Source organism: Octodon degus, unplaced genomic scaffold, assembly GCF_000260255.1.
Source record: "Octodon degus isolate 3935 unplaced genomic scaffold, OctDeg1.0 scaffold00076, whole genome shotgun sequence".
NCBI classification, from domain to species: Eukaryota; Metazoa; Chordata; class Mammalia; order Rodentia; family Octodontidae; genus Octodon; species Octodon degus.
The window spans coordinates 4,684,749-4,698,474 of record NW_004524652.1 but is presented as its reverse complement, the minus strand read 5'-3'; the positions used below and the strand labels follow the sequence as shown (position 1 = coordinate 4,698,474).

General features: G+C 50.6%; 1 protein-coding gene across 1 annotated transcript in view; it reads left to right on the top strand.

Annotated features, from left to right (window-relative positions):
• Tmem132b (transmembrane protein 132B) overlaps positions 1 to 6,363 on the top strand; it is a 67,049-nt gene extending 60,686 nt beyond the window's left edge. The window contains exons 5-7 of the mRNA XM_012515725.2: positions 246 to 516; positions 2,244 to 2,435; positions 3,308 to 6,363. Of these exons, the coding sequence (XP_012371179.1) occupies positions 246 to 516; positions 2,244 to 2,435; positions 3,308 to 4,456 (1,612 nt within the window). The 3' untranslated portion in view covers positions 4,457 to 6,363. The remainder of the gene's footprint in view (positions 1 to 245; positions 517 to 2,243; positions 2,436 to 3,307) is intronic.
• The last annotated feature ends 7,363 nt before the right edge of the window (positions 6,364 to 13,726 follow it).

The window sequence follows — 13,726 nt, the reverse complement described above, 5'->3', positions numbered from 1 at the left end:
CTGCCTTTGCCCAGGGTCCGAATCTCCCCCTGCTCTGGGGAGGTCAGGCTGCACTGGCTGTGTGTGTCTCAGGCGCAAGGCCACCGTGGAGACCCCGGTGACCACCAGTGTCTGCTGAGTGGAGGAGTTGTGGGCAGAGAAAACCATTTCCTTTCCTTGTATTTCCTCACGGAGAAGCTCAACAGCAGGGCCCAGGCTGCCCTTGGCCACAGGAAACTCACTCTGCTTTGGTCTTTGTACACCAGACCCACCCGGGAGAGCGAAGATGAGGAGGACGAGGAGAAGAAGGGCCGGGGCTGCTCCCTGCAGTACCAGCATGCGCTGGTGCGCGTCCTCACCCAGTTCGTGGCCGAGGCCCCGGATGTGGGCCAGCTGACCTACATGCTGGGCCCCGACTGGCAGTTTGACATCACTGACCTGGTCACTGAGTTCATGAAAGTGGAGGAACCGAAGATCGCCGAGTTACAGGGTGGCAGGACGCTGGCCGGCCGGGAGCCAGGAATAACCACTGTCCAGGTACGGCTGGCCCGCTCGGCCCCGCTTGTCGGTACTGATGGGTAGCCAGGTATCTGGGGTCACACAGGGATGTGTCCACAGGCAAGAGCGTGCATGCCCACCCGTGGGAGTGTGTGAGCGCACCTGGATGGAGGGTGTGTATGTGTTAGGGAATCACAAGAAGCAGTCGAGTAGTCAGTGAAAAGATCATTTTTGGCATTTTAGCGTTGAAGGAATTACCGAACCTCTTTTTACCAGGCAAAGCTAAAGAAAACACAAGGAAGCCTTCCATTTAATATTGTACCTCTTAGAACGCGCTCTGTTTGGCTCGCCGGGGATGATAACATGCCAGGCTGGCGCTCTCCCCTGAGCAGCAACCTCAGCCCTTTCTGAAATTTGCTTCTGAGACAGGGTCTCACTAGGTTCCCCAGGCTGGCTGGGACTTGCCCCCCACCCCACTGAGCCCCTGCTCCTTCACGTTGGTGTAGCGTATGACTGACAGGAGAGCTTCACGCCTCTGAAGGCTGGTTTTCCTCAGAGCTGTGTAGTATCACCCTTTAGCTACTTTCTATGTTGGTAGCACTTGAAGTTGACTCATTAGCTGTATTCCAGCAGTAGACAGAGAGAGTTTTCAAAGGCATATATTTGCTGTAAATAAAGGACCCATAGTTATAAGCTCCCTACCTTAGTAAGAGTAAAACAATTTTCAGCTGATCGTATGCGGGAACATGATACAATATTTTGTTTTCTTTCTTTTTTTCTTCTTTCTTTCTTTCTTTCTTTCTTTCTTTCTTTCTTTCTTTCTTTTTTTTGTATTTTAGGGAAGGGTCTCCAGGGTGTTCAGGGTCTCACTGCTAGATCGGACTCGTAGTGATCTTCCTGTTTACAGCCTCCCGAGAGCTGGGATCACAGGCCCGCGCCCCCACGCCCAGTCTCAGTTGCCATCTCAGTGCGCCCCGGGGGCAGGGCTGGCACGCAGGCCCCTGCGCCTGCTTGCAGGTGCTTTAATCCACTGAGCTATTTGGCCAGCCCCAAGTGTTTTCTTGGTATGAGCTTATAGTGTGGCTGCTTACTGGTCCCTATTTCAGGTGTTGGCCAAGTTGGGTTAGAGGCGCTATGTTCTGCGTCTGTTCCTATCTCTGTGTAACACAGTATCATAGCAGCTTACGGCAGCAGTGACTTAGGAGCCTTGTTATGTAAGTCGGGAGGCTGGGAGGGGGCTGGGGCTCGGCAGGGTTCTATGCTCTGGTCCCGCAGGTGTTGCCTAGAAAGCCCCCCGTCTGGGAGTTAGGAGAAGTAGTAGGCTTCCAAACTGGCGCAGGCTCTTGGCCTCGCTTGGCTCTCCAGTGTGTGCAGCACTGACATCCTCCTCCTCCTTGCTGTCGCCCTAGTCACTCTGCTGGGAGAGCCCCCACCCCACCATCAGCAAGGGGGTGGGGTCCCTTGGACACTCTGCCCCTCTCTGACACCTCCTGCATCCTTGGCCAGGGCAGAGCTCTCTGCCTCTCTGAGCAGTTTTGATTGCTTTGAGCACAGCTGTGTGAGTCCAAGTGGTCACTCTGTTTGAGAGCCAGCTGGGCCCGAGGACATAGTGTGTGTGACGCTGCTTTCTTCTCATGTTGTCAATGCAGGGATGAGGGCAGGGCGTCTTTCTGGTGCCCATCCTAGAGTCTGTGCCTTCAGAGGCCTGGCGGCTCAGGGGCTCAGGAGTGCTGGGTGGAGGCTGAGCTTTGGCATCTTCTCCCTAGGTCCTCTCGCCGCTCTCGGACTCCATCCTGGCTGAGAAGACAGTGATTGTCCTGGATGACCGGGTCACCATCACTGAGCTGGGCGTGCAGTTGGTGGCTGGCCTGTCTCTCTCTCTGCAGTCTCACAGAGCAGACAAGAGGGCCATCGTCTCCACGGTGGCTGCCGAGGATGTCCTTCAAGCCCCGCGGCAGGTGAGAACCCCCAAGGCCCTGTACCCTGGTCCGTGAAGTGACCGCCTTTCTCGGTGATGGCGCCTGGCGAGCAGGCCAGGAATGCGCTCTCGAGAACTGCTGGCTCTGAGTTCTTCTGCCTCCCAGTGCTGCCTCCCTGCCTCTGAGAATCATGCAGAGCCTCGGGGACATCCCCTTTGCCATTTGCTTTCCAGAGGGCCATGGTGCGCTAGGCACAGTCTGCTGCCGGGCTGTGAGCAAAAGACCGTGTGTCCGCCCTTGCCAAGGAAACAGGAGATTTTTGATGCCTAGAGATTCCATTTCAGCTCCTTGAACAGGCATGGCTAAGAGGCCCCAAATTACGGTTGTCTAGTGTAACTATTGTCAACCTTACAACTCTCCTCCATCTTGAAAATACTACAAATCATGTCTAAAGACACGGGGGCCCTGAGCCGTTCTGGCCAGTCAGTCTCGCAGTGCGTCCCTGGCCAAGAATCTTCCCATGCTAGTGTTTTGCTTCCTCGTAAAGAACATGCAAAGTGATATTGTCCCGAGCAGTGGCCTGACTCGCTGCACCTGGGCTTGACTCAGCTCAGCTTCCTGATCTTTCCAAGTGCTTTTCGAAGGGCCCAAGTCAAGCTCTGCAGTGCGGAATGTGATAAAGTAACTTGCACTTTGACGCACTCATTACAGCTTGCTGTGCGTTCCTCTCACCAGTTAGGCTGCAGCCCTTTATTGATGCCAGCTCAAGGGATAACAGGAGCCGCTGGAGGCTAGAAGGCATAGTTTGTTTTCCTCTGTATGTTTATATAACTGACATAGGAACTCGTATTTCTGTTGGTAAATTTGAAGGAACTGGATTGTAACGTTACGCTTTGGTTTGTTTTCCTTAGGAAGCAATAGCTAGTTCTTGGCTTTTGTTCAGTGACGGCTCGGTGACACCGTTGGACATTTATGACCCCAAGGATTTTTCCATAACTGTGTCATCGCTGGATGAGATGGTGGTGTCCGTCCCACTGGACCTGCAGTCCCAGTGGCCGGTGGTGGCTGCAGAGGGGGAAGGACAAGGGCCCCTGATTAAGCTGGAGATGACCATCAGTGAGCCCTGTCAGAAGACCAAGCGGAAGAGCGTTCTTGCCGTGGGTAAGGGAAACATCAAGGTCAAGTTTGAGCCGGGCATTGCTGGGCACCAAGGAGGCAGCAACGATATCGAGGGCATAAACCGGGAATACAAAAAGCACTTCAGCAATTCCATAGAGCGGGAAGGAAACCAGGAGCGAGCCGTGCAGGAGCGGTTCCAACATGGCGCCTCCGCCGGGCAGGAGGAAAGGACCAACAAAAGCACAGCCCTGCAGCCTCCCATGGGGGGAAAGAATGAGAAGGTGCTCAAAAGTGGCGGTGCGGACGCCTTCACGAGCTTCCCCACGCAAGGGAAGTCGCCGGAAGCCAACAACCCTAGTGACCTTGCGATGACCTCTAGGGGCCTCACGGACCTGGAGATCGGCATGTACGCCCTGCTCTGCGTCTTCTGCCTGGCCATCCTGGTCTTCCTCATCAACTGCGTGGCATTCGCTTGGAAGTACAGACACAAAAGGTTCGCGGTGAGCGAGCAGGGCAACATCCCGCACTCCCACGACTGGGTCTGGCTGGGCAACGAGGTGGAGCTCTTGGAGAACCCGGTGGACATGACGCTGCCCTCTGAGGAGTGCACCACCGTGATAGACAGGGGGCTGCAGTTCGAGGAGAGGAACTTCCTGCTGAACGGAGGTTCCCAGAAGCCCTTCCACAGCCAGCTGCTCAGACCTTCTGACTATGTCTACGAGAAGGAGATGCCAAGCGAGCCTATAAGTTCTTCGGGCCCAAAGCGGAAGCGAGTCAAGTTCACTTCCTACACCACCATCCTCCCCGAGGACGGCGGCCCGTACACCAACTCCATCCTGCTTGACAGCGATGACAACATCAAGTGGGTCTGCCAGGACATGGGGCTGGGGGACTCGCAGGACTTTAGGGACTACATGGAAAGACTGCAGGACCAGATGTGAGCTCCTTTTTTATGTTTGTATTCACCTTTATGCCTTCTGTTTTCAGGATGGTGGAGCAGTGAATCTGATCAGCAATAGAGATGACCTAGCCCAGTTTCCTTAGTGGACGTCCGGCGGGCCTCTGCCTAAGCAGGCTTCAGGGGCCTGGGAGCTTGGCTGCCGGGGTTAACCAGGAAATGCCTCTCCAGCAGCCACCCGCAGGGCCTGGAGAAATTCTAAGACGATAGTGTATCTCTTGCCTGGTCCGAGCTTGGTGCAAGTACAATAAAGCCGACCCCACAGACATTGCTAGTCATGTCCTGGGAAATGGCCGTGTGGTGTGTAACTCAGAAGGCTTTGGGTGGTGACTTTTCTATTCTTAGACCTTTTAAAGCACAGTGGACACTTAGAGCCCTTGGCCTGAGTTTAGACACGTGTGAGAGATGACTGAATGTGGCTTCCTTGCTTGTTGGGAGTGCTGCTTATTATTTTTTATATACATTTGCACCCACACATGTTCCTTTGTCCTCTAGATTTCTTTTGTGAAACACAGACACCGCAGTGTTTTCTCTGATGTCTATTTGATTGACATTTGTGTTTCATGCCCTGGGACTCGCCTTGTCCTGTCACTTCCTGGTCCCCTGCAGGACCTCAGCTTGTCCAGCTTCCTGTGCCCTGAAAGGCCCTGTCTAAGAAGTTCATTCTCACTCTGCTCTTCCTTCTTTTTGCCATGCAGCTTTTCCGAATAAGACTGGGGTGGGGCTTTACTTCAAATGTTACTACCCAGCGAGGGAGGGCCGTTTCTTTAGTCTTACGTGTGAAGCTTAAAACATTTGGAGAAAAGTTGTGAATCACAAACATTTGTTCTTGTCATCTGCTTGTTGCAAATTCTGGGGGGCTCCTGGGGTGTCTTTCTGTGGGTAGGGGACCCCCAACATAGCTGTGTTTGTAGACATGCTCTCTTTGGCCCATACAATATGTTATCCAAGCTGACATCTCCAAGTGGAATTGATCGGACACGGAAGGGAAGTTGTCTAGGAACTAGCCTCAGACTGAACTTCTCATTTTGCCTGAACACACACAAAAAAGTTTTAATGGTGTTTAAAGTTAGCAATATATAGGAGTTCATCCATACGATGACCAATAAAAACAAATTTCAGTAATGACGCTGGCAGAATTCAATGTTTGCAAGTATGCATTGGAGGGGACAAGCAGTAGGTTCTCCCTGGATTCATAAAAATGACCACCCCACAGCCTAAGAAGCTGGCCTAGTGCACAAGCCACAGCTGTGGAAAAATCAAAGTGATCAGAGAGTAAAAATGATTCCTGCATCAACCTAAAGTAAAAAAGTTATGGAAAAACACTGTGAATGGTCTCAGACAGAGCAAGATTTTAAAAGAAGCAAAATGCGAGTTTTACTTAAGGTGATGTGGGTGGAAAGGATCGAGCTGCCGTGGCCCAGCAGGAGTTAACCAAGCCATTTGCACCAGTGAAAATTGGAATTCTAAAGGCCCAGCATAAGAAGGACATGCGTGAGGTCACCTGTGTTGGGGCCCTGGCTCCAAAAGGTGGGTGACCAAGCTATTCAGAGGAGAGCTGGTCTTGTTCTCTTATTTCAGATTCCCATGGGTAGGAACATGACAGTCAACCTTTCAGCTATGAAGTGGTCGACAAAAAGCCCATCCTGTGTCATGCACTGCAGTGTGTTTGCAGAGAGGGTGGCATTGCAGGGGACCTGGGCCTGATCCCTCTGAGGCCGGAAGCTGGTGTTCTGTTGGTTCTGCAGTTGCTTTAAGTGACACTTAGGGACCAAAGCTGGCGGGTTTCCTGGGAACTTCAGCTTGACTGGAGAGTGGAGCCAGGGCATCCAGGCATTAGCAGCCCAGACCTTTGCAACCAGAGATCTGGCACCTCCTAGGAAAGCCCCCCCCCCCAATTAGCCAGCAGCTTTTGAAGAGATTGCCGGGGAGCTGGCTCGAGGCTGGCTGAAGACAAGTTCATGCACTAACTGTTGTACTGCTCTCCAGATGAGTCCAGCTCCTCCAATGAGGCTTTCACATCGGTCTCCCTTTGGCCATCAAGCTAAGGAGATCATGGGGCTCGGTCCCCAGTGTGAGGAGCTTCACTGGTGTGGGGCCTCACACTCACAGCTGACTACATTCCAGGTCACAGGGTGTGGCTTAGGAGGAAATCACCACGTGTGTGTGGGGTAATATTCAGCAGCACACACACTGGAGAATGTGCTCTGAGGGGAGAGACTGAAGAGGGGGGAGTGTCAAGGAGAGGAGGCGCGTGCCCTCGGTGCTGGGAACTGGCCGTGGTCCTGAAAATGTCCTCACGGCCTCCGCGGACTCAGCCCAGGAACCAGCCTCTGTACCTGTGTTGGTGTTAGAATTCAAGTCAGCTCAAGACAAAAGTCAAATGGAAAGTCTTCTCATCATACAACCATCATATGTAGGCACACACGCCATGCATATAGTCGTGTGTATGTGTGTGTGTGTATGTGTGTGTGTGAGTACTAAGGATTTAGTGGGAATTAAGAGTGGCTGTTATTGTTCTCAGCTTGGCATGGACATTATTCAGCCAGCGTAAGAGAGTCTCCGAGATGCATTTTGTTCTGTAGGTATCGCTTGAGATCATAAACCATGGCTTATATCACCGTGTATTTTAGCTAGTCAGGTACAGTTATTAAGCACTATACTCAAAAATATCTAAACCAAAAATGGAAGAATATAAGACAGTAAGCCTGGAAATCCAGTTTCCCAGAGAGCATGTGATTTGCCTGGATTCAGTAGGTTCTTTTCTTTTTCTTTTTTTTTTTTTTGCTTCTCTATATTCTTACAGCAGAAATATCCAAATCATGGTCTCATAAATAACCAGAACCAAACAGGCTGTTGAGTTCTTTCCTTCCCCACAAGATTTGCATGCTCAGAGGAAGGAGAGAGGAAACTGTTCCAGAGGCACCAGGCAGGAACCCTGTGGGCATGTGGGAAGGCAGAGACAGGAGATGCTGGTCATGTGACCTGGAACAGTTGGAGGCACGTGGCCACTGTGTTGTTTTCGGGGCCAGAGCACAGGGACCAAGCAGCAGCTGCCACACCCTAGAATTGCTTAACCACACAGGTGTATGTTTTGTTTGACAGTATGAAGAAAAGACTATAGCAGTTTTCTTTGCAAGAACAACATCTGTCACACTGCAGAATACTCTGGGTGCCGACGGAGAGCATCACCAGCCACCTAAGAGTTGCCACATGCATGCTGGCCAGGGTACCAGATTCCACACAGTAATGATCCTTCATGCCTAAGCAGGGAATTTCTATTCATAAATATGAAGAGAGTGAATACAGGGGTTGAGTTTTGTCCACGGCCATATCTGTAGACTAATTTGTACCTTGCTAATTTTAAGTTTTAAGATACACACATCTTTGTTCATTTTGATCAGCCTTCTTGTTTCCTTTTTAAAGAAAGGGGTCTCTCCAAAGTTGGGTTGTTGAAAACACAGTAAACATTGTGTTCCTCAGAGAAGAGCTACTTCTAGTCTGGCCGCAGCAACCGCGGAAGGTTTCCTCTGGATTGTACATGTCATTGGCACCAGTGGGGATTCTGCTCTAATCCCCTGAAACATGGTCTCAGTTCTCTGTTCTGTTCTCTGTAAATGACACCATCGAAAACATCTCTGTAAACTCAGTAACCCTTCCTCCAATAAACATGGTACACGTGTAATGTAACGCTGATCACCTGTTTTGTAAAGGGACAGAATGGGTGGTGGAAAAGTTACGCTGAAATATGGGAGCAGCTATTTTTGTATGTAATATAGGCAGTACATGAAACTCTGAGAGTTGTATTGGAATAAAAACCCTTTAACACAAAAGCATGCAAAACTGTAGCTTTTAAATGTACAGACAACCAGCTCAAAAATATCTAAACTGATAGTGGGAAAAACCATTGAACCTGACACCGTGAAACTAGGAGTTCCGCTCTGGACAGTCCACGGCTCGTGTTGGGATTGTTGGTGGAATTTGTCAGAACACTTTGATCTTACCCTTCATTACTTTCGGATTTTTCCTTTCCCCCCTGGAAATCTTTCAGAAATAAAGTGACTTCATTTTCCAGCATAAAAGTATATTCTCACCACAGGGTAATTCATCATTTTTAACATGAAAATAAACATTTAAATATCCTTCACTTGGTTTCAGTTTTTTTATCCACATATTTCTAGCTTAGTTCCGGCATCTGTTTGACTGGTTTACGTATATATATTTTCCTTGCATTTCAGCCAAAGATTTTAACCTCCTCGGTACAGCAATACATGCACACTGAAAGAAAACTGTTCCTAATGTTGAAAATTTTCCTGTTGATGCCTCCCCACTGGTTCTGCTGACGGGCCCAGCATGTCCTGAAAGCGCATCCGTGGGTCTGCCCACCTCTCGGGGCTCGCTCCTGAAACACGTTCCTCATGCACCAGCTGTCTTCAGCCTTTGTCCCCTGGTACCCCGTGGCTTGGCTCCATGTCTACGTGGCAGGGATTCTGCATGGAGCCACGGATTCAGGGCGCTGCGGACCCAGACAAGCAAGCGCGAGGCACAGAAACAGAATTCTAGACAATGGGGTCTGTGCTTCAGGATACTGCTGAGACACTGGTGCCGGCACTGGCTAGGTCCTTGGGGACTCTTGGTTGGTGTGAGTGCATTTTCACAGCACTGCCGGCAGCATCTGTGGTGTCGTAGCAAATGCCAGCCCGTGCTTTTGGGATGTATTGAGCATCTCCTGGCAACACCTCCCCACGCCATAGGAATGTCCACACCACACCTGGTCTTTCTCCAGGCCTTGCAGGCTGGGGAATAACAGCTTGGCTTACTTTTAAATTATCACTAATGAGCCAAAAAGCTGTCCAGGTGTGCAGCCCCACCCCACCAGAAGTGTGGGCACTTGCTTCCCACTGAACCCTTTCTTCTTTTGCTTCGGCACGCAGGACCGAGCCATGTGACCCTGCTGTTTGTCCTCGATCTCAGGATATGTGTATGGCTTGATAAAACCTGTGCCACAAATTGAAGGGAAAAAAGAACTTGGAAATGAGACTTGCAGTAGGATAGAGCTTGTGTTTAGATTTTTGTGTATGAGTGAACAACGCAACACCTGCATTTCCTTCTTTTTTAGGCGCTGAAATTTAAAAAAAAATTTATTTTGAAAATGAAAGCAAAAATAAATAGAAGTTTTTGATGCCTGTTTGATGCCTGTTAGTCCCTTTATGGCTTTGTAGAATTTCAATAGGTTAGAGAGTGGTTTTGGTGTTTGCTTTCAGAAATTTCTAAAGAGACAAGTGCAGACATGCCCCAACCTGGGCTGCCGTGCTGCCAGGCTGTGCTGTGGCCCAAGCAGGGCCCTGGCAAGCGCCAGACGGGAGACCAGGCTGCAAGGCCATCTGGGAAATTACCTTCCCCGCTCAAGGAAACAATAACATTTACCAACCGCTGGACCATCTTCTGTTCCATGACAAGTCTTCACAGTTGTTGCGTTTAATTGCGCCTCCTGGTCAGCTGGCCAGGGCAGGCACTGCCGTGAAGCGTTAAGGACTGAAATCTTTTGGATGTGGCCAGAACAGACAGATCACCTTTTTATACACCTATGGGGCCCATGAAATAAGGCGCTGCGCAAACAGAGGGATGCCACCTTGGCATTTGGGGTCTGTGCAACTCCGACTTTTCTATCCACTGGAAATACTGTGGTCATCCTCTAGTATGTCTGGGAGCTTGCTTTCAGCCCCCCAAACTTACCAAAACCCGAGGATTATCAAGGCTCTTATACAAAAGGGCATAGTATTTGCAGGTAAGCTACACGTATCCCCCTTGCCTATGCGGCCACCCTGGGATGCCTTCTAGTATCTGACATAATTACAAGTGCCGTAGAAATAGTTGTGACGTTGTGTGGTTTAGAGGGTAATTACAAGCACAAAGTCTCTGCCCATTCAGCGCCATCTTCTTGGTTCCTTTTGATCTGTGGCTGCTGAGTCTGCAGATGTGGGGGCCTGCTGCCCCTCTGGAGTGCGGCCTAAGTCACTACAGATCTGATGGCTGTGTTCATGCTTGCTTTGGTCAAAAGGGCACACAGCACTTACTGTTTGCCACTGTAAGTTTAGGGTGCAAATTGTCCTCTGCAGGAATCCTGCTCACTGAAGGCGGCAGCAACACAACCCCGCACATGCCTTCCCGTCTATAGACGCCGGCTCCCACTACTCTCCTTAGGGGCTCCGTTTGACACGTGTGTGCCACTCGGTGAAGACGTGTTCCATTCTCGTGAGCCTTGCGGGGAGGACAACAGGTCTCCGGCTTCGCTCCACCCCGTTTCCTTGTTCTCGTCTGCCCCTGCCAGCCTCCCCAAGGGCACCTGTGCACACAAGGGCACCCGCTACGGTCACAGCTGCTCTAGAGTGGCCCTTCAGCACCTGCCCCTGCGCCAGGCCACCGGGTGAGGGACCTCGGTGCTTCTTCTCATCCCAGGGCCAGGACTCTTTCCACTCTGTCGAAGCCTTGTCAGAGGCCTGCAGCGAGGATGTTAGCGTTGCACATCGGTGTGCATTTAAGCCACTGCCGACACTATGGAAGGCAGGAGCCACGAGTAGAGAATGAAATTAAGAAGGGATCCAACCTGGGGTCAAAGAAGCACTGTAAAATAGTAGGAGACACAGTCACACCCACATGCAGCAGATCTGTGACCTTAAGGGCTGTCCTGTGCTTTTGTCACCGACAGCTTACGCAACACTGCGTCACTACAGTGTGTCTAAGGAGCACGATGTTATCAGAGCCTCCACATGTCCCAGCTGCCGGTCCAGCCTCGGATTCGTCTCTGCAGGGGGACTGGCTCTCGGTGGCAGAACGGAGCAAGCCCCAAACCCACGCAGCCGGCTGGTTGCGCACTTTCACGTGGCTTCAAGACAGCAAATAGTAGGAGCAAATGTTTGGAATTTGGAGGGAAAAAAGAAGGTGTCACCCCTCACGCTTCCCTTTTCTCAGCTGGATTCTCATTCCCTGGTGAATGCCAGACATGACAAACAGAGCACGCTGTCCTGCTACTGCGCTTTTAAACACTTTTTCGTTTGTAAAATGTAGCTACTTCATGACACTGCCCACGGCTTTCGGCGTGACACGCTGTACGTGGCCCACAGTTACATCTGTAAAGATACTTCCAAACAGTTTTGAAAAATGAAGAAATAAAGCATGTTGGATGATTCCTTGTGATGGTAGAGGATTGGAGAGAAGAGTGGCTAACTCCGGTGCTAAGACCAGACTATAAGGGCAGCAGCCTCCCTCTTTTTTTTTTTTTTTTTGCGGAACCGGGGATTGAACTCAGATCCTTGCGTTTGCCGGTCAAGCGCTTATCCTACTGAGCCATCTCCCCGCCCCCTCCCCTTTTTTTTTCAGCCTCCCTCTTGAGAGCCCAGGAGTGCTCTGGAAGCACGTCCAGTAGAATCCAGGCCTTGCGGCCGATCTGGAATGGAAACCAGCACGGCCACACGTCTGTCGCCGAGTCAGGCACGCCCACTTCTTGGAGAAGGCTGAGAATGGCCCGTTTGTCCTTAGATTTTCCAGAGCTGAATTTCAGTGAGAGAAAGTGTTTATTCCAGTGCGCCCCTGCCAGTCGGGGGAAGTCATTCCTAGTTACAAAGTCCGGGCGGCAGGACAGCTCATTTGGACACCGGCCATTGCAGCTCAGGGTCGCAGTCTTGGGTGTGCTGCGCGGAACCCCAGAGCGGCTGAGATGTCTTCAGAATTGAGTCCCCGGCTCTGCTCCGCACCTCCAGGAGCGGCGCTCCCAGCACGCCGCACTCTGTTGCTTGGGTAGTAGGTCACGGCTGATGAACTCTGCTCAGGTTCAGCTAGAAAATATCCTCCCAAGAGTGTCGGCTTGGCTGTCTCAGGCAGCTGTGGCATCCAGGAGCCAACATCCGCATCCCCGGCTGGGTGCTGCAGTTAGGCGTCTACGCTTCCTTTCAACCAGGGTAACTGCATGACTCTAGACAAGAGAGGTCTTCACAGCAGCCCCCTCCCTGCCTGCACAGGGCAGTAGCTATGACTAGGGAAGGCCTGGGATGCACGCGTGTGTCCCGTGCTTCGCTTGTCCTTCCCACGAGCAGGGGGAGAAGAACTGAAGAAGGCTGCGTGTCTGAGACCCTTGCTGCTGGGGAGGAGCAAGGTGAGCGCAGGTGAGTCCCCGTGGTGGGCTAGACTCGAATCTGGCCTGCACGGCCCACAGAGCAGACCCCAGCACGGCGCCACAGCGCACTGTGGGCCTGAGCTGTCGAGCTGCTGCCGTCACTTTCAGACGTGTGGCATTAAATATGTTACATGTACAGCACGGCCAATGTGTGCGGGTGTATGCGGTTACTGTTCAAATGAGTTAGGAGTGAGGACGGGCTATGCGTGAGCCCACGTTTTGTGATTGCGCAGTTACCTTTACCAAGGTGGGTCCTGTGCGTGGGATGCAGTTCCTCTCTCGGGGGTCACCGCCTTCACCCTCAGTGAGCGTCCTTTGGCGCTTGCTATAGGGAAGTCGACCAGCAAGGGAGCCTCGCAGACATATCTGTGTTCAGTGAGTCTTTCTGAAAGATATTTTCCCCCCAGAAATTAGATATTTGTCCGGCAGCTGTGATTCTCATCACTGAATATGGCTGCCTGTTCCCTTCCGGCCTAGCTACGGCTTGTACTGTGGCCCCTTGTCGTGGCGGGTGGCTGCTCTTGCCACCAAGGTGTTCTCCTTCAGGTTTTTTTTTTTTTTTTTTTGCTGCTATGTGTGGCAGTGGATTTCTACATCTGTCCCACACAGAGAGTGTTGAAGCCCTTGGGTGGACAGATTCGTGTTTCTATGAAATTTGGGGGGTTTTTAACAGTTGTTCTTTTTTAATTCGTTTCATTCTTTTCTTCCTGTGCTGCTACACGTTTCTGAGGCTGTGCTTATTTCGATACATTCTTTTCCCCTATGTTCTTCGTCTGCTTTGGATTCCATAAACTCTCTCAATGTTTCTTGTTCACTAATTAGATTATTTGATTATTTCTGCTAATTCTCCTAACTTATCCCAACAGTAATTTGAAAATGTATACACATATATATATGTATATATATGTATTATATATGTACATATGTATATATAATATTATATATGTATATGTAGTATTTCAAATTATTTATGTATATGTATAATTTTCTTTTTTTTCTTTTTTTCTTTTTTTTTTGCTTGGAAACTTTTTTATTTTTCAACAAATAATACACTGCATATATTCTTCTTAGTGGTTAATT